The sequence below is a fragment of the Neolamprologus brichardi genome, chromosome 3 (assembly GCF_056152115.1).
Source record: "Neolamprologus brichardi isolate AB-2024 chromosome 3, ASM5615211v1, whole genome shotgun sequence".
Taxonomy (NCBI): Eukaryota; Metazoa; Chordata; class Actinopteri; order Cichliformes; family Cichlidae; genus Neolamprologus; species Neolamprologus brichardi.
In genome coordinates this window covers 6,793,529-6,817,103 of record NC_142106.1, presented here as the reverse complement: position 1 = coordinate 6,817,103, position 23,575 = coordinate 6,793,529, and the positions used below count along the sequence as shown (strand labels likewise).

The 23,575-nt window shown below is 40.8% G+C and overlaps 2 protein-coding genes across 3 annotated transcripts in view; both read left to right on the top strand.

The window, feature by feature from the left end:
- Positions 1 to 23,575, top strand: part of LOC148103302 (polymeric immunoglobulin receptor-like) — a 796,664-nt gene that overhangs the window by 720,182 nt on the left and 52,907 nt on the right. The window lies entirely within an intron of this gene.
- On the top strand, positions 12,551 to 13,917 carry LOC148103305 (phospholipase A2 inhibitor and Ly6/PLAUR domain-containing protein-like). Of its 2 annotated transcripts, none has more exons than XM_087832084.1 (5): positions 12,551 to 12,596; positions 12,843 to 12,959; positions 13,041 to 13,184; positions 13,425 to 13,535; positions 13,645 to 13,917. In XM_087832084.1, exons 1-5 carry the CDS (start codon positions 12,551 to 12,553, stop codon positions 13,845 to 13,847), a joined length of 621 nt encoding a protein of 206 aa, XP_087688210.1. In that variant the 3' UTR covers positions 13,848 to 13,917. The 2 variants fall into 2 exon arrangements, with proteins under 2 accessions (XP_087688210.1, XP_087688203.1); XM_087832077.1 differs by having other exon boundaries at positions 12,840 to 12,959.

Genomic DNA, 23,575 nt, shown 5'->3' with positions numbered 1-23,575 from the left:
AGAACTAATATTTTTGTTTAATTTACAATCCGAGTCCATAATAACTCCCAAATTTGTCACATGCTGTTTGATATAAGACCCTAGCCAACCACAATTCCCAAGCGGGTTGCATGAAATATTATTAGCTCTAAATACAATCACCTCCGTTTTACTCTCATTGAAACTCAAAAAGTTCAGAGCCATCCAAGCTATGGTAGTGATGTGCGGATAATATCCTAAAATATCGATTCCTCCGATACCAATCATTTATGTTCTAGAATCGATTATCACATTAAAATATCGATATTTTAGTAATTTAGGGTAAATTTGTAGTTTATCATTAACAGGAACACAGTGGAAAGAAACTATATCATTCGGATTGTCTACATTCAAAGGAACTACTTCCTCTTCCGCCTTTCATAGTCATGTGCGAAATACGGCTGTATGAATGTCTCGCAGCCCCTTGGCGTGTGCACTCACAACAATGGCTGAGCGTAATTGTGCGGACGTATTTTACCTCCACAAACAGCTGAGACGTGGTTTGCGATACATGTGGCAAAAAAGTGAGGTGTTGTAGCCATACTTGTTTCACTTCATCAGGATTCTGAGGCCACTCCTCTTGTGGTAGTAGAAGAAATGGAGGTCCAGAGAGCCAAATTTGTTTATTTTTCAAAAAGGATTGTACCGTTAAACCTCGAGAAGCCAAATCTGCTTGATTGTTATCTGTGTCCGCATATCTCCATTGTTGAGCATTTGAAACTTTGACAATCTCAGAAACTCTGTTGGCGCCGAAAGTGCGGAACCTTGTTGTTTTATTGTTGATATATTTTAGTACAGAGGTGCTATCAGTCCAAAATACTGAGTCCTTCAGTTCCATCTGCAGCTCCTTCTTCCACATTATATCCATTCTGCTTGCTAAGGTGGCAGCAGTCAACTCCATTCGAGGGATTGTAACTGGTTTTAAAGGAGCAACACGTGCCTATCCCATAATGAATGCACAGTGTGCCTGTTCTCGTTCGTTCTTTAGTAACAAATAAGTCACTGTTCCATAGCTGTCCTCAGATGCATCTGCAAAATGATGTAACTGAGCAGTTTTTACAGTTCCAAAACTGTTGGTTTTAAAACAACCATCAACCTTAAAGTCCTCCAGCTTGTAGAGCTCTTGCATCCAAATACTCCAATCCTGTATTACTGCATCAGGTAAAGCATCATCCCATCCAATCTTTTTACGACACAGATTTTGCAGAATCTTCTTAGCATTTAAGATTACTGGTGCCAACATTCCTAGGGGGGAAGGTCGATCTCTCAGAGTGATTCTGAACTTGAAAACATCAGACTCAACACTCAACACACCATTGAACGCCCAAAACTCTTTCCACCGGAAGCTCATCACTGATCAAGTTTAGATCCTTTATTTTGTTTGCTCTGTTACTTTCAGGTATTACAGTCAACACATTACGACTGTTACTTATCCATTTGTTCAGTGGAAAGCCTCCTTTCAAGCATATGGCACAGAGTTCATGATAGAGATCTATCGCATCCTCTTCTGTGGCTGCTGAGACGAGACAATCATCGACGTAAAAGTTGTTCAAGATTGTATCCACGGCTTGAAGGCTAAACTGTTGTTTATGATCTTCAGCACATTTCCTTAGTGCAAAATTTGCACAACTGGGAAATGATGTTGCTCCAAACACATGTACTGTCATCCTATATTCAACCATGGCTTGAGTGTAATCTCCATTGGGCCACCAAAGGAACCTCAACATATCTCGATCCATGGCCTTAATGTCTGCAGCAATGACAACAGGTTCTTTACGAAATCTTGTCAGAACTCCAATTAATGTGCTGGTTAACTCTGGACCTTGTAAGAGCTTGCTGTTTAGCGATACTCCTTGATACTTGGCTCCACAGCCAAACACCACTCTAAGGTTTTTCTTTTGCGCATGCAGAACACCATGGTGCGGCAAATACCATTTCCTGCCATCCGTCCGTTTCTAAGTTGTCTTCTGGTACCTTTTCTGCATAACCTTCAGAGATCATATCTGCCATAAAGGTGTTATAGTCCTGCAGAAAAGAAAAGTTCTTCATAAGTCTTTTCTTCAGATTCTGAAGGCGTTGTTCAGCAACACTTTTATTATCTGGCATGCAGACCTTTAAATCTTTCAATGGGAGTCCAATATTATAATGACCATTATGTAGCTTAGCAGTATTGAAAAGTTTATCCAAAAACTGTTGGTCTTCCTTAGAAGGTTCTTTCTCATCTCTGGCACACTCTGGAAAATCAGTTTTAAACTGCTGATTCCACAGCTCATCAAGTTTCACCACTGAAACTCCATTGACACTTATCCATGGCTGATTGTGAGCTTCAGTTTGAGTCTCACCCAAAGGTCCGTTTACTATCCAGCCAAGGACAGTTTTAACAGCATACGGTCCATCTCCAACACTTCTAATGACATCCAGTGGTTCCAGAGCCTTTTGCACATTCAAGCCAATTAGCAAATCAATTTCAGAGTTAATTTCTGGCAGATGTACAGACTTCAAATATGGCCTCCGGATTATATAGTTTTGGTGAGGAATGTTTCCTTTAAGCACAGGCATAATGAACTGAGTATAAAGAATCGGAAGATCACAAAACTCATTCCCGTCTAGTCCAGCGACTTCTAAATCTGTAATAATATCCATTTCAATAATATCCATTTCAACAACTTTATTTTGTCCCATAGTTCTCAGCAGAATGTTGGATCTTCTTCCATAAATTTTCATTTTATTCATTAGCTTCACTGTGCAAATTGATGCAGTGCTGCCTGGGTCAAGAAATGCATAGGTGTACAATATTACATTTCCTTTCTTAACCTTAACTTTCATAGGTACGATTGAAAGTTTGAATTCATCTTTACCGGCCCCAGTAAGAGCACTGGTCTGAATAGAGACTATGGCATGATATTTGTTCCTTTGATTCTTGTTCTTTACTCATTGTCTTTTGATAGACGTGTAACATTTGAGGATGCTTTAAACCACACGTCTTGCAACGGAGGCACTTTTTTAAATATTTATAACTTTAACTATGAGGTATATTTAATACCAACATACCTTTAAAGGCAAAGCATTTTTAATGTGTCCATTTATATGCTCCTCGATCTTTGCCCTGACAGTAGGGCTGAAAGTGGGGCACAGAGGGCAGTGAAAGAGTCTTCTGCAACATGTTGTGCATTCCTGCAATTCTGGCTTGGAGGCAGAATTCCAAATTAATATGAGCATCTAAAACAGAGAGAAAAACAGATAAACACCATATACATATTTAAGTTCAGGTTTTAGCAGAAATAACACGTTACAGTTAGCATGTAAGAGATTTGGGAGAGATTAAAAAAACATAATTTACAAGACACTTTTATTTGTGACATACGTATCTATTGACAAATAGCAGACAATTTAACAAAAGCTAACTAAAATCTGGGCAATAAAAAAGCAGAACAGAATGGAATAGAGAATATTAGTATTTATAAATGTATAAATCTCTTTGTGACAAACTTTACAATGTTGATGCAGGTGGAATGAGAGGCATGAATAAAGTGCAATATGCAGTAAATGGAACAATGTGCATTGATGTTACAGATAGTGAAAAGCAGTGAAGTGAATTTGTTCAATAACAAGCAAAAATCAAATACATTTGAAACTGACCACTAAATGCTAATCAGAGGTGTCAAAAGTGCACACATTCCTTACTAAAGTTTAGATACCTCGGAGGTCTGACCGTTGTTGTAACGCAAACAAAGTGTCAACGTAATCAGTGCAAGCAAACTAGATGATTCCGAGAATTATACAATTATTAACGGCAAATTTATACATGAAAGACTCTGTCCCAACCTTTACAATCCACTTGCAAGGTTTCCACAGTCAACAATCCACGCAGGAAGGTATCATCACTACTGTGGAGGTCCCATATGGCGCTCCCCAGTGGCTGCAGCCAGACCCTTCTCAACCTGCCTGCTGCACACAGTTGGTTTATGGCACTAACAGGCACACACCTCCCTCTAGTGGACATAATGAGATAATGGTAACTTTATTGTATAAATATGGGAAATTGGTTTGATCTGTCCATACACAGAGAGACAAAACCAAAACAGACAGTAAAAAAAAAGGTCTTTAAGCTGTGTTGGAGCCACAGAGAGCAAATCTTTGTTCTTTATGTAGAACCAGTGAGTTTGTTTGGACAAAGAAGCAGCAGAAACACACACAGAGAAAACATACATGACTGTAATCAGAGTACAGGAGAGTAACTGACTAAATTTCCTCTTTGTGATTTAGGTGATTTTCTTCATTATATTGTGTCAGATAAAGTCTGACAGCTTTTAACAATAACAAAAAACACCCAACTCTTTTTTCTTTTTTCTTTTTTTTCAAGAATAATTTTGTGTGTATGTTTATTTTCTTTCTTGTTTGCCATGTGATCTCACTGTTGTATGTGCATGTGTGGCCACTTTGTTGAAACATGAAGGGCTCTAATGATGCAGTACATTCATTGTTAGTGGAAGTGAGCAGCATGCAGTGTATTGTGGACACAGTCACTGGTGGGGATGTTCAGTGGTGAGTCTGTGTTTTTGTATTCTGTTCCTTTTCTTTTGTGAAACACATGATCAAAGAGTTTATGAGAGGCTGTGTTTGTCCACAGTCACAACCTCAGCACATGTGATTGGATCAGTAATGGCAGCTTTGAGTCTCACATGGTTGGTGTTTCATGGGTGACTGGAGTCACAGTTTCACTCCAATGTTTAAAAAAACCCTTTAAATACTCTTCATAGTATAAATAACATAAATATTAAGATGTTCTCCCAAACTCAAGGAATGTTCTTTTCTCTGATTGTGCATATAAACAGGAAGTTATGTCAAACTGAAACTACAAACCTGTCTGTTTTTAAATCAGTTTGTTTATGTAACATCAGCTGATCAAAACTTCAGATGAAGCTTATCAAAGAAACAAAACAGAAAAAATAAGAGAAGAGGAATCTGTGATGTCAGAGATGGTGTACTCAGAAACAGTGAACCTTTGTGTTCATGGGAGGAAGTGTGAGATAATATATGTATGTATATGGATAATAGCAAACACTGAAATAATTTTTTTGCATGCAGCAATGAATTTTCTTCACTCAATTTAAATCTCTCCTCAAAATGCAACACGTTTTTTTTTTTTTTACGTGTGCTCACATGTTTTTTCATGTGCCCTCAGAATAGTGGTACAAAAATAACACCATACTGCACAGCAAAAGGAGGACGGTCACGTGACTGCAGTTAACCTCTCTGGCACCAGGTGTCATTGCTGGGCTTCATTAGTTTACAAAGTACAGATACAAAGACAAGACAAAACAAATAATAGTAATTAAAATTATCATAAAACAGGAAATAGACTTTAGAAACAATGAAATTTCTAAAGACTCCACTGAATCAGGGTCAGATGTGTGGAGGTCTAAAAAGGTTGGTGGATGAGAATTATCATGTGCAATGCCCCAGTTTGACCACACGGGGCAGTGTTGTTTTACACTCAGACTGTAGGACATAATGACAGTGTTGGAGTGTGAAAGTAAATCAGCTTTTCTCTCAGTGTATCCAGAGTGATTTTTGATGACATCAAACTGTTTGTGTGTCTGTTGTCACAGCAGCAGCAGCCATCAGTGACACCAGCACACAAAAGCAACACAACAGCAGGTTAAAACACTCAGAGGAACAATTCATTTCTAATGTCTGACCAGTTTGTAGTTTATGTGTTTGAGTTCAGTTTAAGAGCTTTAAAATACTGATCATAAGTTTCAAACAAACAACATATAAGAACATAAGGTGGAAACAAACACAGACAGAGTGAAACAGTGTTTGTTTCCTTCCTGGTTTTTGTATGTTTGTCACACTTAACTGTTTCAGATCAAACACATTAAAATATTAAAAAAAGAAAATACAAAATGAAGATTGCAAATGGAGGCGTTTGTTATTAAGGGAACAAATCCAAAGCTACATCTTCCTGATCTGAAACATGTAAGTGTGACAAACATACAAGGAACAGGAAATCAGTTTGAACAGCTATAATCACACCATCAACCTTTTTTAATAAACAGTCCGAAAGTCCGAAAACACCAATGAGGTGAAGGAAATTTCAACATTTTCTTGAAATTTTGACACACCTTCATGCTCAAGCTTGACCTCAGTGAAAACTCCACTGAGGTCAAGGAAAGGTCACTAGGAGAACTGATAAGGAGTTAGGAAATAACAGAGCCGTGTGCTGAGAATGACCTTACACTCTCTCTCATTAACAACGTGATGCAGGATGTCCAAAGGGTAAAAACTACAATGACCAGAAGATGGACTACAAAACGTGCATCTTACTTTTCCACAGTGTGTCTGACCCTGCTGTTTCAAAAACATGTTCACTACAAAGGCTGAAATTTTAAAGAAGATTTAGGGTCAGATTTACTAACATGTGCAGCAGCACCACATCTGTATCTGTAAGAGTTTCACTGTCAGGACAAAAAACTTAAATGAGTCCAACAGATTTGAATTACAAAGACTGTTTCACTGTAACTGCAGGAAGTGAAACTATCCTGACTCGTGGCCGTTGTGGCTGTGGCAGTTGCTGCTTTCAAACTTTCAAACTTTTCAAACTTGCGGCTGTTCAACGGGAGGCTGGTATGAATCCTGAATATGAGGAGTATTACGTTTTATGTAGATCACAAAACCACCAGTTTCACTGTAACATGCCCATTTGCCTGTGGTAATTGCTGCTGGGAGGTTATTACTGGGAGGGAGATGTTATCAGAGTTATCAGAGCTGTCATCGGCTCAGAGTCGTTATCGCAGCATCAAAACTTTGTCTCTGTCAGTGAATGAGCTTCTTCTCTGCTGGATCTGAAACAAAGGCAGCTGTTACTGTGTTATATTAACATCTGCATGTTGAAACATATTATTAAAAGTAAAGATGTGCACTTACAGACACGTGTCACAGTGACGGCTGAGGATCCTCAGAGTCCTCTGCACAGTGCTCAGGGATTTCCTCATCTTTCATGTGTTCTGTCTGTTTGAATTCAAGCATCATCATCTATAACTGAGTGTCTGACATCCTCAAACAACCAGAGCCTGAAAATGAGACATAAAAAGCCTTTTTGGTGAAATTATGCTCACATTTAAAATTGATGTCATTTGCTTCATTTTGAGTTTGATTCTTTTGTCTTTTCTGTAATTAGTTTCCAAAGCTGTAAGCAGTTGAGTCCAGGGGTGTCAAACATAAGGCCCGGGGCCCAGAATGGGCCCAGCAAAGAGTCCAAATCGGCCAAATGGAAGTTTTTGGAGAATGTGAAGGAGGAACTTCTCTGCCATGACCACTCATACAAAACCAAATGAATGAAGTAACAGAGAAACAATTAAATGATAGAAAATTCCTGTTTTTCAATGTTTATAGAAATAAAAAAAAATACATTTTCTGTTCATTAACAAAAACTTTTTTACAGATTTTTAGATGAGCTACATTCCTCTGAACCTTCAGTTTGGTTATTTATTTATTTTGATCCTTGTTCTTCATGCTTTGACCATCACAGCACTATGAACTGTGGGTAATCCCTCAGGTCCACAGAGATGAGGACTTAAAGAAAATGTGAATAAGGACTCAAAGTGTGTGCAGAGAGCCGTCATGCACTTGATACCATGACAACAGGATGGCCCTGAGCCCTGAGAGGCCGACACAAAGCTGTGACTGTTTATCTGCACGTCTCAAACACTCCTCCATTTGTCTGCAGGCTGAGCAGGAACAGCTTTGCTTCTGTTTTACATGCAGGTGCTGCACAGATCACATCCTGTTCAACCTGTTTGTGTGACTGAGTCCAGATCACTCTCCAGCTGGTTTGACAGGTCAGCAGTTTGCATCATTTTCATATATGAAAACACCAAGTTCCTGTCCACAGTGTGTTTAGTAAAGCACAGCAGAGGCTGCAGAGACAGATGCTGGCTGCGGTTTATCTGTTTATTTATTGTGTACAGAGCTGTAAATTAAATCTGTGTTATCAGTCACACAGAATAACAATAACTAGATTATTTGTGACGGGCTGACAGGTTCAGTGTGATCATCACAGGATTCATGGACTGTTCCTGTGAACACAGCTGAACCATGAGCACACCTTCACTCATGGCTGACTGTGAGCTCCTGATGGTGGCCTTTGAATGAGGGGAAAGAAAGTCACAACAAACAGTCTTATTATCTAAGGGGATTTGTTATTCCCATCAGCTTTTGCCTTGAGCTTCCAGCTGGCGCCAGGTGGGCGCATGAGATGAAGATGGTAGTTGTTCTGGTTAGTGCGAACAAACTGCTTCCAATTTTACAGTTTGTCTAATGTCTGTCACTGGTCACCAGGTCTCTCAATTCCCATTGATCTTCTCCAACATCTTATCCATATTGTGTTCAATAAACACAGTCTGAGTGCTCACAGCCCTGCCCATCGTCTATCGTGTCGGCCAGCCTTGTGGGATTTTGAACAGCTGTAGCTGCTTCTTGTTCTTCGATAAGCCAGCTCCAATCAGCCAGAACTCTGTTATCGTGGTTCCAACTTGGTTGATGTCGTTCAATGTCCTCCATCGAGATTGTTGCCAGACACGTGATGCGACCGACGAGTATCCGGCAGCAAACGTCTCTGTAGGACAAGGACGGGATCTCCCAAGAACAGGACGGTGTCAGTTTCGTTAAGGGACCAGTTGATCAAATCTATAATTCTTCTTCAGGTTTTTAGAGAACACGTCTGGGAGACTCTCTTAGGGTTAGAGGATAAGCGAGACTATACAAAGAGAAGCCAAGCAGAAAAGATAATGGAGAAGGAGAAAGTGTGACAGCCTCTCAAGAGCCAAGAGCAGAAAAATCCTGCTGATTGCTGCTCAAAGCTGCTTTGACCTGAAAACTGGGAGATGGATTCAAAGTATCTGAAGATTTCAGAGATCCTTTGAGAATAACAGGAAGTGATTAGTGGTTACAGATGAAAGTCATGTGAAGGTAGTGTAAACATCTGATTTACTGTTGGCTGGTTTCATCTGTGAAAACACATCATATGAAATGAATTCAATAAAAGCTGTCAGACTTTATCACCTCCATCACAAAGAGGAAGTGAACTCAGTCACTCTCCTGTACTACTCTTGTGATTTACAGGAAGCTGCTGAACACCTGATGTGTGGCAGTCAGTGACTCTCTGGTTCTCACTAATCCAGTCAAGTTTTTGTCAAAGATTGGTTGGCAGGTAGGAGACGGAGCCTAAATGCAGGATTCAGGAGACAAAACTCAAGAGCAGCTTTAATGCTCCAGGATCAGTCTGTCCACACAGCAGATACACGTTCATAATCTCATAATCAGATCCATTTACTGTCTGTTTACAGGCACAGAAGTAAAGAACATTTACATGTAAATCTTTATTAAAACTTACATACTGCTCATGTTTCATTCATTCACAGAAGGAATTCACTCATTATCATTGTTTTTTTTCTTTAAAAAACAACAACAACAACAACCCAAAACTCTTATTTACAGACATACAAACACAGTGTTGATGAAGGCAACACATGAACCAAGCTGTTTAAAGAAGGCCACAGAGTGAAGAGTACAGAAGTCGAACAGGGTGGAGCAGTTCAGTGATGTAGGTGGAGGCTTCACTCTGTAAGGCCATGAAAACAGGAACTGTTGTGGCCATTTTAGAGAGAAAGTTTCTCCGTGACTGCAGCTGCTACATCTGTTAGGTCGTCCATGTTTTCTATGGTCATTGTTCAGTACTATTGTCGGCCTCTATAATATATGCAAATATATGTGCGTTTATTAAGATTAAATAATATACAATGCTCTGATTGAGTACAGCTCTGCTATCACGTCCTTTAGATAATAAGACTGTTTGTTGTGACTCTCTTTCCCCTCATTCAAGGCCGCGTTGATTAAAGATTGTTGACTTTTGCTTAACTGGGTGAAGGGACACTGTCTCTTGATTGTGCACAGAACACACACAACACACACACACACACACACACACACACACACACACACACACACACACACACACACACACACATATGCATGTACACTGACACAGACCTGCACTCACCCCCTCCAAACATCTTCCTTTGCGAGTTAACGTGAGGGTTCCCGATGGTCAGGGACACATGGAATCACATGACAGGTGCTGTAAATGGACCAAACTTCAGTCACGACAACAAATGAGATAATCCAGCCACAATACGACGAGTCTAGTCTTTAATTTACTGCTGTATGTGTTGGCTGTAGTTACATCATGAGGTTTTAAAAACTGAGCTTTAAAACGAACGGTGGAAACAAAGACCAAGAGAGGCCGACAGTGATCACTGCCTCATTTTAGGGGCCTGTTCAGATTAAAAAGAGCAAAGAGATACAAAGAATTAAAACATGTTAAAAACACAACAGCCTTAATAAACACGGAGTAGTTTGGACCTGGACGAAGGGTTCATCACTTAATGACTGGATATCCAACCTGCTGTGAATGTTTTAATGCAGCACAGTTGTTTTATTATCACTTGTCACATCCTGTTTATGACAGTTAAATTAAATATCATTCGTATAAGAAATAAAATGTTCTCATGTAAACTGTATATGGTGTTAAATACTACGATAATGTCGGTCATAAGGTGGTACTTTAAGAGCCATATATTTTATAAGGTGGTACTTATTGTGAAAAGTTTGAAGACCACTGCTGTAAACAAAGCAGCACGTCTGAGGTGCAGGCCACACCTTTTCTTATTCTCCAACACATGTTTGTTTTTTTCTCAGAAACATTATCCATGCTTGACTGCAGGACTATCTGACAACCAAGGTCAGTATATTGGTGAGGATCATTTGACCACAGCAGGTTACAGAAATGCTTTTTCTCATGAGGTAAAACTAAAGTTGGCTCTCGTGTATTGTGTGAGAATTAAATTATTTTGCATGTTGTTTAGGGTCAGGAGCATACCCACTCTTCTCTCTGCTCCCCGGCTATAGAGGACACCCTGCATCCTCCACCATGGTTTCAAAGCTCCAGCCGAATACTGACCATGCCGCTGTCAGCTGTCACACACTATTCTCACTGAGAAAAACTGGTAAACATTATAAACTTCTATTCACATTTAGAATAACTGATTAGGCCATTTTATTCATTTGCTACCATTCAAAATCCACGAATTAAAAAAAAAAAACAGGACAACCAACATGAATGTGGAAATAAAGTTCTTTCATGTTTACCTTTTAAATAGGTTTGCTTACAAAGACATCATAAACGTCTTTAAACATTGAGCTCCCACATAAACCATTGCTAATCCCCGTGTGTTACACGTGTTCGTTTCCATGTTTATTTTGTGGCTTTTGAGCCCGGTCGTAACACTGTAGAGGAAGGGGTCTCTCTCCTCCCATTTACTTTTATACAGCAGCGACAGCAGGAAGTGCAACCTTTAATGCAACTTGTCCACTAGTAAACTAGTAATATTAGTACAGTATTTTTGCACAAGAGTTTTGTACCTGGATTTTAACTGATTACATTTCATTAGTGGCTTTTCCCAAAGCCAGTCACCGATTGAAGTTAACCAAATCGTTTTTAAATTATGCAAAGTGTTAATGTTGGACCGGCCTTTTCTTTGAACTAGAAACGGATTCATGCCCTGAGGGACAGGGCTATGGCTCTCTACATCCTCTTGCAGACCATTACATGGGGAAACCATTTGAATACAAGCGCGCCGATCCACACAGGTGTGCACACAGGTGTTCACTGTTTGTAGACTTAAATCACACCTTTCTTGGCTGCTACTTCAAAGCACATTGTGCGCTGTCTGTCCTGCGTGCTGCACAACAACATTCAATATTTAGTGTTTACTGCTGTTTACACTTAGGTAGATTAATGCGATGGTGTTGTGTATAGTATGTTGCTTTGTTTTGTTTTGTTTTTTTTGCTTGTTTTCTACTCTTTTTCTCTCAACAGGTGATCCCGGAGATATTTTTTTTCCCCCCTTTCTCACTGTCCCTCTCCCCTTCTGTTTTTCTTTTCCTTCCTCTTTCTTTCTCCCTTTCCTATCCCTCACTCATGTCTGTCCCGTCTGTAACAACTGAAAATAAAATAAAATAAATAATAAAAACAAAGGTCGATCAAATGGACCAATACGGCAATACCATGATGATCCATTTGGCAAAATAAATCCATTGGGTATCCTTGTTGGTCTTCAGACAACAATTCTGACGGCTAAAGAACCAAATGGGACAGGCAAAAAAAAAAAAAAAAAAAAAAAAAGAACTAGAAACGGATTATTTACGAGCTTTCATAGGATCTCAGAAGCATATCTAAAAGTTCAAAGATCTTTTCAAATAACGTGTTTGCCAAAATGATTGTTAATTTACAAATTGAAGAAAGGCTAATATTTGCTGTGCAAATAAACATTTTTGATAGTCAGGCTCCTTCACTGTCAAAGGAAGAGTTAAGGAGTGGTCAGAGAGAGGAGACCACTCCCCCAATAAGAATTACTTATAACCTGAACAGAAACTAAACTAAAATTCACTTCTGTCTGATCATCTCACGATGCAGATCCTTGTGCTGATCCTTGGGATTGTGCTGCTCCCTAAAGGCAAGTTTTTGTTCAGTTATCTGTTCTTTTAAAGGAAGTGTGTACTCTAATATTCAATGAAACCTTTTTAAATTGCTTTTACAACATGTGTTATTACAACCCAGCAATGTGTCTACTTCCTGTAAATGATTTTTTTTGTTCTTTGTTTGAATCTATTTTAGTCAGTGTTTCATAATTTATCCATACAGTTAATGCAAGAAAACATGATTTAACTCTCTTTTTATAAAATATTTTGTGGTTTATCAGCCTGCCCATTGAAATGCTATGATTGCACACCTGGAACATCTGGAGGCTGCGTTGGGACAATAGATTGTCCTTCGTCCTATACTCGCTGTGGTTCAGCCAGAATTAATTCAAAAATGGGTAAAATTTTATTTTATAGTTCTTCTTCTTCTTTTCTTTTTTGACCTTACTGAGTTGACAGTGGTTCCTCTTTGGTTTCAGGTGGTTTGGAAAATAAACGTATGTGGAGAACCTGTTTTACACCTGATCAGTGCTTCAATGGCTCAGTCAACCTTGGATTTTCCCAAGCTGTAATTAACACCATGTGTTGCACCTCTGATCTTTGCAACTCTCAAGATGTCCCTGGTAATTTACACCATGTTTCTTGGTATTGTGGAATATTTATCCTGTTGTGATAAATAACAGAATAATAGATTTTATTAATTATGTGAAAAAAGTTACAAAATGAGGTTTGAGACAATTTATTTTTTCACTCACCAAGTTCACTTGATGAGAAAGAATCCAGTATTTGCGTATCTGAAGTTTTTTGTCACTTGATAAAATAATCAATGAAAGAAATATGACATCTATTTTTGTGATTCATAGATTGGAGCATCTCCTCTCCAAATGGGAAAAAGTGCTTCCAATGTGATGGAAAGGACTGCACCAAAACTCTCACCTGCAATGGAAATGAGGACTACTGCATCTCAGCAGCAGGTAATGGGCCTACAGCATTACGTTTCTGCATGTTTGTTCTTTTCTGCTTAGAGGAACATTCAGTGATTCTGTTTTCAAACTTGTAGTTGAATAATTTTTGTTTTCTCAGTGAAAGCAGGAGGGACAACTACTAAAGTAAAGGGCTGTGCCTCCAAGACGATTTGTTCAAATTCACAAACTGCGCAGCTCTCAGCAGTCATTGGAGGAGAAATCAGCTGCTGCCAGTGTGACCTCTGCAACAGAGCCAGCAGTACAACAGCCCACCTCCTGCTTTTTGTGGCCCCGCTGATCTCTTTGGTCTTTTTCTCTTAGCTGATGGGGAAGAAAAGCACAGCACAGTTTTTCTTTAAACCACTTATTTACCAAGAGTTGGATGAAAATATAGTTTCATGAATAGCAGTCTTTGCTTTTTATCCTTCCTCAAATATTTTAAAATTTGCTCCTTTAATTTCTTATTTCTAAGTCCTTTATACATTTGTACTGTTTTCTTTAACATTTCTAAAACATGTTGAACTGATACTTGAAGGTTAAAATGAAAAAAGTACAAAGTGTGTATACTCATTATTATGTTACTTGAACTCTCCCAGCAGCTTCTATGAATGACACGTTGATGATGTAGATGTAGAGTCAATGTTCATTTGAATGTGACAGCTTCAGTCTTGGTGACACATCAGATTAACCTGTACTGACATACAACTGTTTTAGCTGATCTTGGCTCTGTAGAAGCTTTAGCACCACTTCTTTAAAGATTTAAGTGAGTCTATGTAGATATTTAAGCCTGAAGATTTTTTTGTGCGTTGTGGATTAGAGAAAATCTCAAATAAATGTATACCTGTGCACCCAAGTCTTGTTCTTTTAAGAATCTAAAGATAGATGTTGTACAATCATTCAATTCTGGGAAAAGATCAGCGAGATAATTACAAATCTTCAAACATCATCTGGTTCCAGTTGCACAACATGTGCACATAATTATACGTACAGTACAAGCCAAGCAGGGAAAATAGAGAGAGAGGGAAAAAGATGTTTCCACCTCTGCCAAATGAAATCAAATGAACGCAATTAATAAGACAACAAATCAGTTCTTTAAAGAAGTTTTAACACAGTCCCTCAGCAAGATCAGGATTAAAAGAATAATGCAACACGGTTGTTATTCTTCTTTAATTGTGGAGATTTCTAATTAGTATTTAAGTATCTAGACCTAGAAAGCACTGCGCTATGGACCCCGTGAAGCCTCAGATCTTTGCCCAGTTTGTTGTTTATCTTTGCGAGCAACAGATGAAAACTACACTGCTGCATTTAACACAGAGGTCACATTATGAGTGACTTTGTGTTACACAAATAAAATGGATAATGTCCACATGAAGAATTCTTTAAAATGTCATGTTACACACTTTGATTAAAAAGAATTAAGCAGCTTTGTGAGTCTGCCTTTACTGTATCTTCTGCAATATATAAAAACATTTTTATACACTTGCACACAGTCTCACACCGCTTTTCTTAGGCGCACTGCATCATGGTGAGTGGCCTGGCTTGTTTCAAACTCAAAACACCGATATTCTTACTGTAGCATAGATGAAATAAACATAAACAAAAGATGTGATTCCCAGGTCTGAATCCACTGTGATCACAGCCCAGTACAGGTAGAGATCCACCACAGCGTGACGAGGTTTCCACACGAACTGGCAAATTAGCTCCAGCTGCTAATCGGTAGCATCATGGCTAATCTACATCACTACCAGTAATATACACTAACCACACATAATGGGAATTAACAGCCAACTTTTGCACATTCCCTGCAACCGTGTGGACTTATCTTTAGACCAAGGTCAAACTATTTACTATTTTTATCTCTTTACCTGCAAATATATAGACATAGTATATTGTTACATAAAAATTTGGTTAGTGACAGTCCCTGGATAAGCAGAGGAAGGTGGATGGATTAAATTTGCTTAGTAACTTATCCACAAGGCACTCAGTCATTCAAGTTAGCCAAATCACATTCAAAATATGCAAAGGGTCATGGTTGACCTAGCTTGGTTGATGGCGACTATGCTCCAGCCTCCAGCTTCCACAGGCTCTCAAAGAAGCATTACAGAGATGCACACAGGCAGAAAAATCCCCAAAAGCAAGATGACTTAACTTAAAAGTTAGCAATAACTGCTGCTCCTTTTTTTGGTTTTTGGTTTTTATAGGAATTCAAATATTCAAATTCAAAATTTATGGCTCCCACGTTTGGCTCCAGCCCAGCTTTGCTTTGTATTTAAGTGAGTTCTAGTTATGAGGTTGGGTTGTTTGTGTGATGGCCAAACAAACCTTTTAAACACAATCCTCTTTGGTGGCATCTGGTTGCCAAAACAATGAAGAGCAGCTTGAATCTGCAACTTGAAATGAACTGCTTAAATGTCACTGCCCACTCTATAGAGCTGAGCTGTCAGATTCTGTGTAATATTATGCCACAATCCTGTCAGGAATCAGGATGGTTTTGTTGTGTTTTAGATATGTACGCTTTGGAGGGACAAAATAATGTCAGTTGTGTTGGATTAAAAAATTATTTTGTGAGGTCATGCTTATGTGAAACTAGTGGAGAGGTACGTTTCTACATAATACACACAAACAGTTTGGACACAGCTTTTCATTTTATGGTTCTTCTTTATTTTGTAGATTGTTACTGAACCAAAACTCTAAATGAACACATGTGTAATTTTGTAGTAAACAAAAAAGAATGAAATAACTCAAATATGTTTGTTATGTTTATGTTATATTTTTCAAAATAGTCAACCTTTGCTTTGATTACTGCTTTGCACACTCTTGGCACTCTGTTGATGAACTTCATGAGGTATTGACCTGAAATATTATTGTTATTATTATCTTTAAGTGATATTATTATTGCTTCTAGGCTGGACTAATGTAATTCATTATTATCAGGATGTCCTAAAAACTAACTCCAAAGGCTGAGTGAGTTCTGAACAACCAAAAAGCTCAATCAGCAACATCCTCCAGCAGAACTCTATCAGGTCGGTCCTGATGTGCACAAACATGTTTTAGATGGACTCAGTGGTTTAACATTAAGCGTCTTATTATTAAAGAAAAACGTTTTGCTCTGACAGCTTTTCTGAGAGATCTGATAAGATCCCAAACACATTGACCTCTTTGTAGAACATTATTAAATAAGCATATTAAATATTACTGCTGCATAGGTTTAAGGAGTCGATCCTTTTATAGAGATTTCATATTTATATTTTAGACATACTTATCAAATGCTACTGCTGACACTAACAACTAATGAAGGATAGAAACAAACTGGACTCCAGTCTAGCTCTGCTTATCATTGCTGAGTCATTTGTTGTTCTTTGTTTTTGTTACTTTTGGAAGGAACAATTGGACTGTTTATAATTTGCAAGAGTAAATTTATTTGTTTGGTTACTTAATGGAGTAATGAGGACGGTTTATGAAGATCTGGACTTACATCCATCTAACAGTACAGGAGAGGCTCAACAGGTTCTGAGGTGGCTGTTTACAAAATGTTGTATCCTGTAAAGATTCTTTACAGTTTTACATTGAGAAACATTATTCTGGAAATATTTAGCCTGTATAAAGTATTAAGGCCACTTTTGAATCACAAAATTTAGAAAAAATCTGGGCGATTCATAACAAGCTGGAGGGTTGGTCCTAAGATTATTAACATTTTAAACACTGGGTTGTGAAGATGGAAAAACAAAACAACTAAAACAAAGAAAAAAAAACTACGTAGCACAAACTCTTGAAAGGGGACCTTTATGTCACTGAGCACATTATTATGTATGCATTAATAAATAACAACTTAATAGAGACATTACACTCTTAATTTGTTAAGAAGCATGAAGATAGAGTGATCTTTATCCAGAAGTGGAAATTATGCTTGTGGCTAAACCATTGTACAAAAACGTCAACAATCCAGCATTAAACGTATTTACTTTTTTTTTTTTTTTTTTTTTTTTTGCCTGTCCCGTTTGGCTCTTTTGCCATCAGAATTATTGTCTAAAGGCAAAGAAAGATGCCCAACGGATTTTCTTTACCAAATTGACCATCCCAGCTTTGCCGTAATGGTCCATTTGATTCACCTTTTATTCTTTATTTTATTTTCACTTGCTGAATACCGGACAGACTTGACTGGGGGAAAGAAAAGGGAGAAAGAAAGAGGGAAAGAAAAACAGTTGAGAAGAGGGACGGGGGAGAAGGGCAAAAAACAGAATAAGCAAAAAAAAAAAAAAAAAGAAAAAAAATACATGTATCGATCACCTGGATCACCTGTTGAGAAAGAAAAAAGAAAACAAGCAGAAGAAAACGAGAGTAATACAATAAACAACATCACAATGATATATGGGAATATGACAGTAAATACTAAATATTAAACATTATTGTGCAGCACGTAAGATCGACAGCACAGTGTGCATTGAGGTAGGAGCCAAAAAGGGTGTAGTTTGTGTGTGTCATCACCCGTGTGTACACCTGTGAGCATGGACGCGCTTGTTTTCTTAAAAGGTTCCCTCATGTAATGATCTGCTAGAGGGTGTGGGGGGCCACTGCCCCGTCCTCCAGGGCATGAAGCAGGTATGGAGGAGATCAAAACTCCAGACATCCAGAGGCCCCCAGAACACAAGAGACCAAGGAAGACCAACAGAGGGGCAGCCGTGCCACTGTCCCAGAAAGAGCTGAGGAGAGTCCCAGATGAGGGGTCACCCAGCAGCCACGGAGCAGAAGCCAGGGGGGGTTGCAGCGACGTGCCCGTGAGCTCCGCCGGCAGCCAGCTGTGCCTGAGTGACCGAGCCCCAGGCCGAGAGGCCGGGGGCACCCCACCTCCGAAGTGGCCCAAGCGAGCCCCAGGCTCCAGGCCCCGATAAGCAGCCGCCAAGGAGTGAGCCGGTGTGCACCCGGACGCCCACCCCCGGACACAAAGAACCACCAACGCACCGATGTCTGAGGGAGTCCGCCCCCGGCAGGGGAAGTGGTGGGGGGAGATAGGCCTCCAAACCTTGGAGGGCCTGAGCTGTCCTCAGAGAGGTGGCGTCTGATACCCAACCTGACATATGGACACAGACATACAGGCACACACAGATACAAACATCCATTCCCACCCTCATGCTCTCATATGCACTTACTCCACACTTAACCAACGTGGAGACAGACATAAAGAGACGCTGTACACACAATCACACTCCCCAAGCGTACTCTACAAACCGGGTCTAGGTACCCTTGCCCCTGGAGGGGGGAACTGCACCCAGACCCAGGTTGTGTTACCCTTTTTCCCTGCGGTGGGGAGAAGCAGACCGCCCCGACTCCGCAGCAGCAGGGAGGCCCCACATTCCGGACCCCAGTCGGACGGCCAACTCCTCCTCCTAGCCCCCCTGCTCCAGCAGACCGCAGAGAACGAGGGTGAGAGAAGACTCCTAACCTCCCTCCACCCGCTCATTGTAGTGTTGATGTATGTGTGTTCTAAGGTGCATTTAAAACCCAGGAGGGCATGGAGCTACCTGCCAGAGAGCAGCAGGTAAGCGCATAGTCCCTCCTGCTAGCCCTCAATGTCTACGTGTATTTAAAATTGAGAGGTGGGCAACGACGCCAGGGGTGAGGTGTACACCCTGATGGTAATTGAGATTCCGTGTAGCGTGCCCACCCCCAAGATCCTATATGTATGTGTAATGAGAGTGTGAGTAATGTGAATGTCTAAGTTGCGGGATAAAATTGAGGCAGAGGCAGCCAGAAGGGGACAGAGGGGGGGGTTACCCCCTCTGCACCCTGGTGACACACCCCCACTCCAAGGCCCTGCATGTGTGGGTGGTTGTGGTGGAGCGGGAAGAGGGAGGCAGCTGGAGATGGGGAGGGAAGGAAGGGAGGGGCAATTGACCCCTCCCTGGGGCCAGCTCCCCCGCTGACCCCAGTAGGCACCCCCATACTCCGCGACCCGCCAGGGAAGGGGGGCCCAGGCCCATCCGAACCGGGGCCCAGTGCAGCGGCGCCGCCCGGCCCCACAGAGCCCGGGGCAGTCCACCCAACCCCACCACAGAGAAAACTGCACCCACCCCATCATCCACTCATCTTCCAGACTACATAAGACAATAGACGCCCAGGCTGAGATCTTCCTCGACCTCTCCTGTATCTCCCCCTCTTGCAGAGAGAGTTCCTGAGAGAGGAAAGCTCCTGCAAGATGTGACAACCCCCCCCCCCCCCCCCCCCCCCCCCCACCAGTTGAAGAGCCCCCCAGGTGGCTCGGCGCACCGGCGGCACCCCGCGCCAGTGGCGGGCCCCCATATACCCACCGGCCCACAACCCCGGCAACACACCAACCAGGACCCAGGCCCCCGAGGCCCGGCCAGGGCCCCAGGCCAGAGCCGGAGCGCCCCCAGAACCTCACGCCCGTCCCGGACCCACCCAGGGGCAGCCAGGCTACCAGGTCAGTAACCCCCGTCCGTCAGCACAGACCCTCCCCTAGCCCCGCTGCACGTAGCTACGAGGAAACCGTCACCCAAGAGCCAACAGAGCCCCTAATTGGCCATGACCGCTACCCCGGGTTGAGCCCCCCAAGGAAGATGCTCCCGAGGAGAAAAGTAACACTGAGTGTTACTTTTGTGTTACTGACACTCATCTCTGACATCTCTTTCTCTTACTTTCTTTTTTCTGTTATTTACTAAAAAATCTTCCAAAGAAATAATGAATTCTCCACACGTATTTGAAGGCTGCATGCAAATATCATGTGATCTAAAAGTCAAATATCTGCTGATGAAAACAAGGCCAGATGTTCAGCAGCTGTATTGCTGCATGACATCAGCCCACAGCAGCAGAGACCGTGGAGCCAACATGTGAGAAACAAAGCAACACGCTGAACATCTGAACCACAGCAGGAAGTGCGACTCTTTGTAGACCTGTGGACAGGAAACACACAGCAGGTCCTGATCAGTAACAGGGTCCAAACACAAACATTCGTTCATCAGCATCTGTATATATGAGCACACAGAGAGCTCAGCTGGACACACACTTCAGTCCTCCATCAAACACAACACACCTACACACTGTTTCCACCAGCTGCAGCACAGTCCAGTCTTTACAGTCAGGGAGGGCTTTTAATTTGAAAGGCACCACACAGGAAGTTTCAGATGAACAGAAGAAGAACCAAAGGATGGTCTGTGATGTTAAGGTTAGGGTGATCAGCATCAGCTGGAAATATGAAACATATCAAAGATGTGAGGAAGAAGCAGCAGCAGCTCACACGTTTACCACAAACACACACAGTCCTCTGAGAGCAGCGTGGCCTCCATCTTTGAAACACACAAACTCAAACACACAAACTCACTGTTTGATTATTGATTGATTGATTTTCAGAGATAAGTAATTAAAGTTTATTTATTAAGCTCTTTTCACAGCCGTCACAAAGAGCTTCACACAAAAGGCTCAAATAAACATGAACATTAGGTGAAAATAAAGATTCAATAAGACAGTAAAATAAACAGGTAGTTTTAAAATAAATAAATAATAATTCAATAAAATGTTTGTCATTAGAAAGCCTGTAAAACAGAAACATTTGAACAGCTTTTTTAAAGAATCCACAGAGTCGACTAAACGTAGTTGTGGAGGCAGACTGATCCACAGCCTTGGTGCCACAGACTGAAAGGCTCTGTCACACTTAGTCTTTAGTCGTGTACAGGGAACAACTAACACATCATGAGTCTGTGAACGGAGACAACGAGCAGCAGTTTATTTTGTAAGAAGCTGAGAAAAATAATCTAGGACGTGATCATTTAGTGTTCTGTGTGTTAAAACAAGAATTTTGAAACAAATCCTGAAATTTATTGGGAGTCAATATAAAGAAAATTAAATAGCAGTAATGTGAGCTCGCTTGGAGGTGAGAACGACGTGATTTGTCCAGGCTGGTAAACAGGACATTACAATAATCTAAACACGATCACACAAATGTATGAACAGTTTTTTCCAGTTCAGCCGAGGAGACCATATGTCCCAGTTTAGAAATGTTCCTTAAATGAAAGAAACAGGAACGAGACAGATTTTATATGTGAGTTGAAGCCCAGAGAAGAATCAAATATTCCACCAAGATTTTGAATGTTGGACTTAAAGTTGAACAAAAAGAAGAAGAGAACGTGTTTGCTACAGAGTGAATCAGTCCCCTGATTTAAGCAGTGCACTAGGGTGGATAGACTATTGAGCTGATGAGACTGAATGTCGTTGGCATAGAAATGATAAGAAATGTTATTAAAAGACTGAATAATGCCATCTAAAGGAAGCATGTAAAAAGAAAATAACAATGGACCCAAACTAAACCCTCTTGAACTCTGCAGGTTAGGGAGGCAATGTTAGAGGTGAACTTGCTTCTATTAACAGAGTCCTATGAAATAAGTAAAAGCCATTAAAACACAGAGCCAGATACACCAGCCAAAACCTGAAGTCTATTAAGAAGGATTTTATGGTCAATATTACAGGAAATGATTACAGAAAAAAATCCCTGCATTAGAAACCATTAAAAGATCATTACAGACCTTCAAGAGAGCAGTCTCAACGGATGCTGCTTTAAAGCCAGAGTGAAACGGGTCACAAATCTGTCATTTGCACAGTAAAGACCTGAACTCATTTTCTAACATTGTTTCTAATAATTTTCTCACAAATGTCAATTTTGAAACAGGCTGATAATCACCAGCAGAGCTGGCATCAAGACTCCAGTGTTTCAATAGAGGAGTGAACTCAGCATGTTTAAAATAGGATGGAGCACAACCTGCCTCAGTGAAATGTTAATGACAGACAGCCAGTGGTGGTCCTAGGCTGTTTGGGGCCCTGGGCGAACACTAATGAATATTGTGCTGAACACAGTCCAAAAGATTCAATAAGCTACATTCAGTAAAATCATAATTCACGTCGGCAGTAATGACACCCGGTTACACCAATCGGAGGTCACTAAAATTAATATTGAATCGTGTGTAACTTTGCCAAAACAATGTGGGACTCTGTAGTTTTCTCTGGTCCCCTCCCCAATCAGATCAGGAGTGACATGTTTAGCTGCATGTTCTCCTTAAATTGCTGTCTGTCTGAGTGGTGTCCCAGAAACGATGCAGAGAGTCAAGTGACTTATCTCCAGCAGGCAATAGTGGATTAGGAGCACAAGAAGGACCCCAGTTGCAAAACATCCAAAATAACAATCAAAAAAGAGACGAGGCTTGAAAGACATGAAGACTTGATTCATGTTGACCTCTGAAAATGAGCTCTGAAAATATAGCACAGAAAGACAAGCAGTCCACTTCAGAACATCACACCGGCACACAGATGTGCTTTATATACATACAGTGGGGTAAAAAAGTTTTTAGTCAGCCACCGATTGTGCAAGTTCCCCCACTTAAAATGATGACAGAGGTCAGTAATTTGCACCAGAGGTACACTTCAACTGTGAGAGACAGAATGTGAAAAAAAAATCCATGAATTCACATGGTAGGATTTGTAAAGAATTTATTCGTAAATCAGGGTGGAAAATAAGTATTTGGTCACCTCAAACAAGGAAAATCCCTGGCTCTCACAGACCTGTAACGTCTTCTGTAAGAAGCTTTTCTGTCCCCCACTCGTTACCTGTATGAATGGCACCTGTTTGACCTCATCATCTGTATAAAAGACACCTGTCCACAGCCTCAACCAGTCAGACTCCAAACTCCGCCATGGCCAAGACCAAAGAGCTTTCGAAGGACACCAGGAAAAGAATTGTAGACCTGCACCAGACTGGGAAGAGTGAATCTACAATAGGCAAGCAGCTTGGTGTGAAAAAATCAACCGTGGGAGCAATCATCAGAAAATGGAAGACATACAAGACCGCTGATAATCTCCCTCGATCTGGGGCTCCACGCAAGATCTCATCCCGTGGGGTCAAAATGATCATGAGAACGGTGAGCAAAGATCCCAGAACCACACGGGGGGACCTGGTGAATGACCTGCAGAGAGCTGGGACCAAAGTAACAAAGGTCACCATCAGTAACACACTACAACGGCAGGGAATCAAATCCCGCAGTGCCAGA

What these genes read in the sequence shown, in the direction of transcription:
- LOC148103305 (XM_087832077.1), top strand. Translation starts at nt 12,551, where the DNA reads ATGCAGATCCTTGTGCTGATCCTTGGGATTGTGCTGCTCCCTAAAG. An exon ending in CAGAATTAATTCAAAAATGG is followed by an intron (nt 12,960 to 13,040) that starts GTAAAATTTTAT and finishes CTTTGGTTTCAG; the next exon opens with GTGGTTTGGAAAATAAACGT. An exon ending in CAACTCTCAAGATGTCCCTG is followed by an intron (nt 13,185 to 13,424) that starts GTAATTTACACC and finishes TGTGATTCATAG; the next exon opens with ATTGGAGCATCTCCTCTCCA.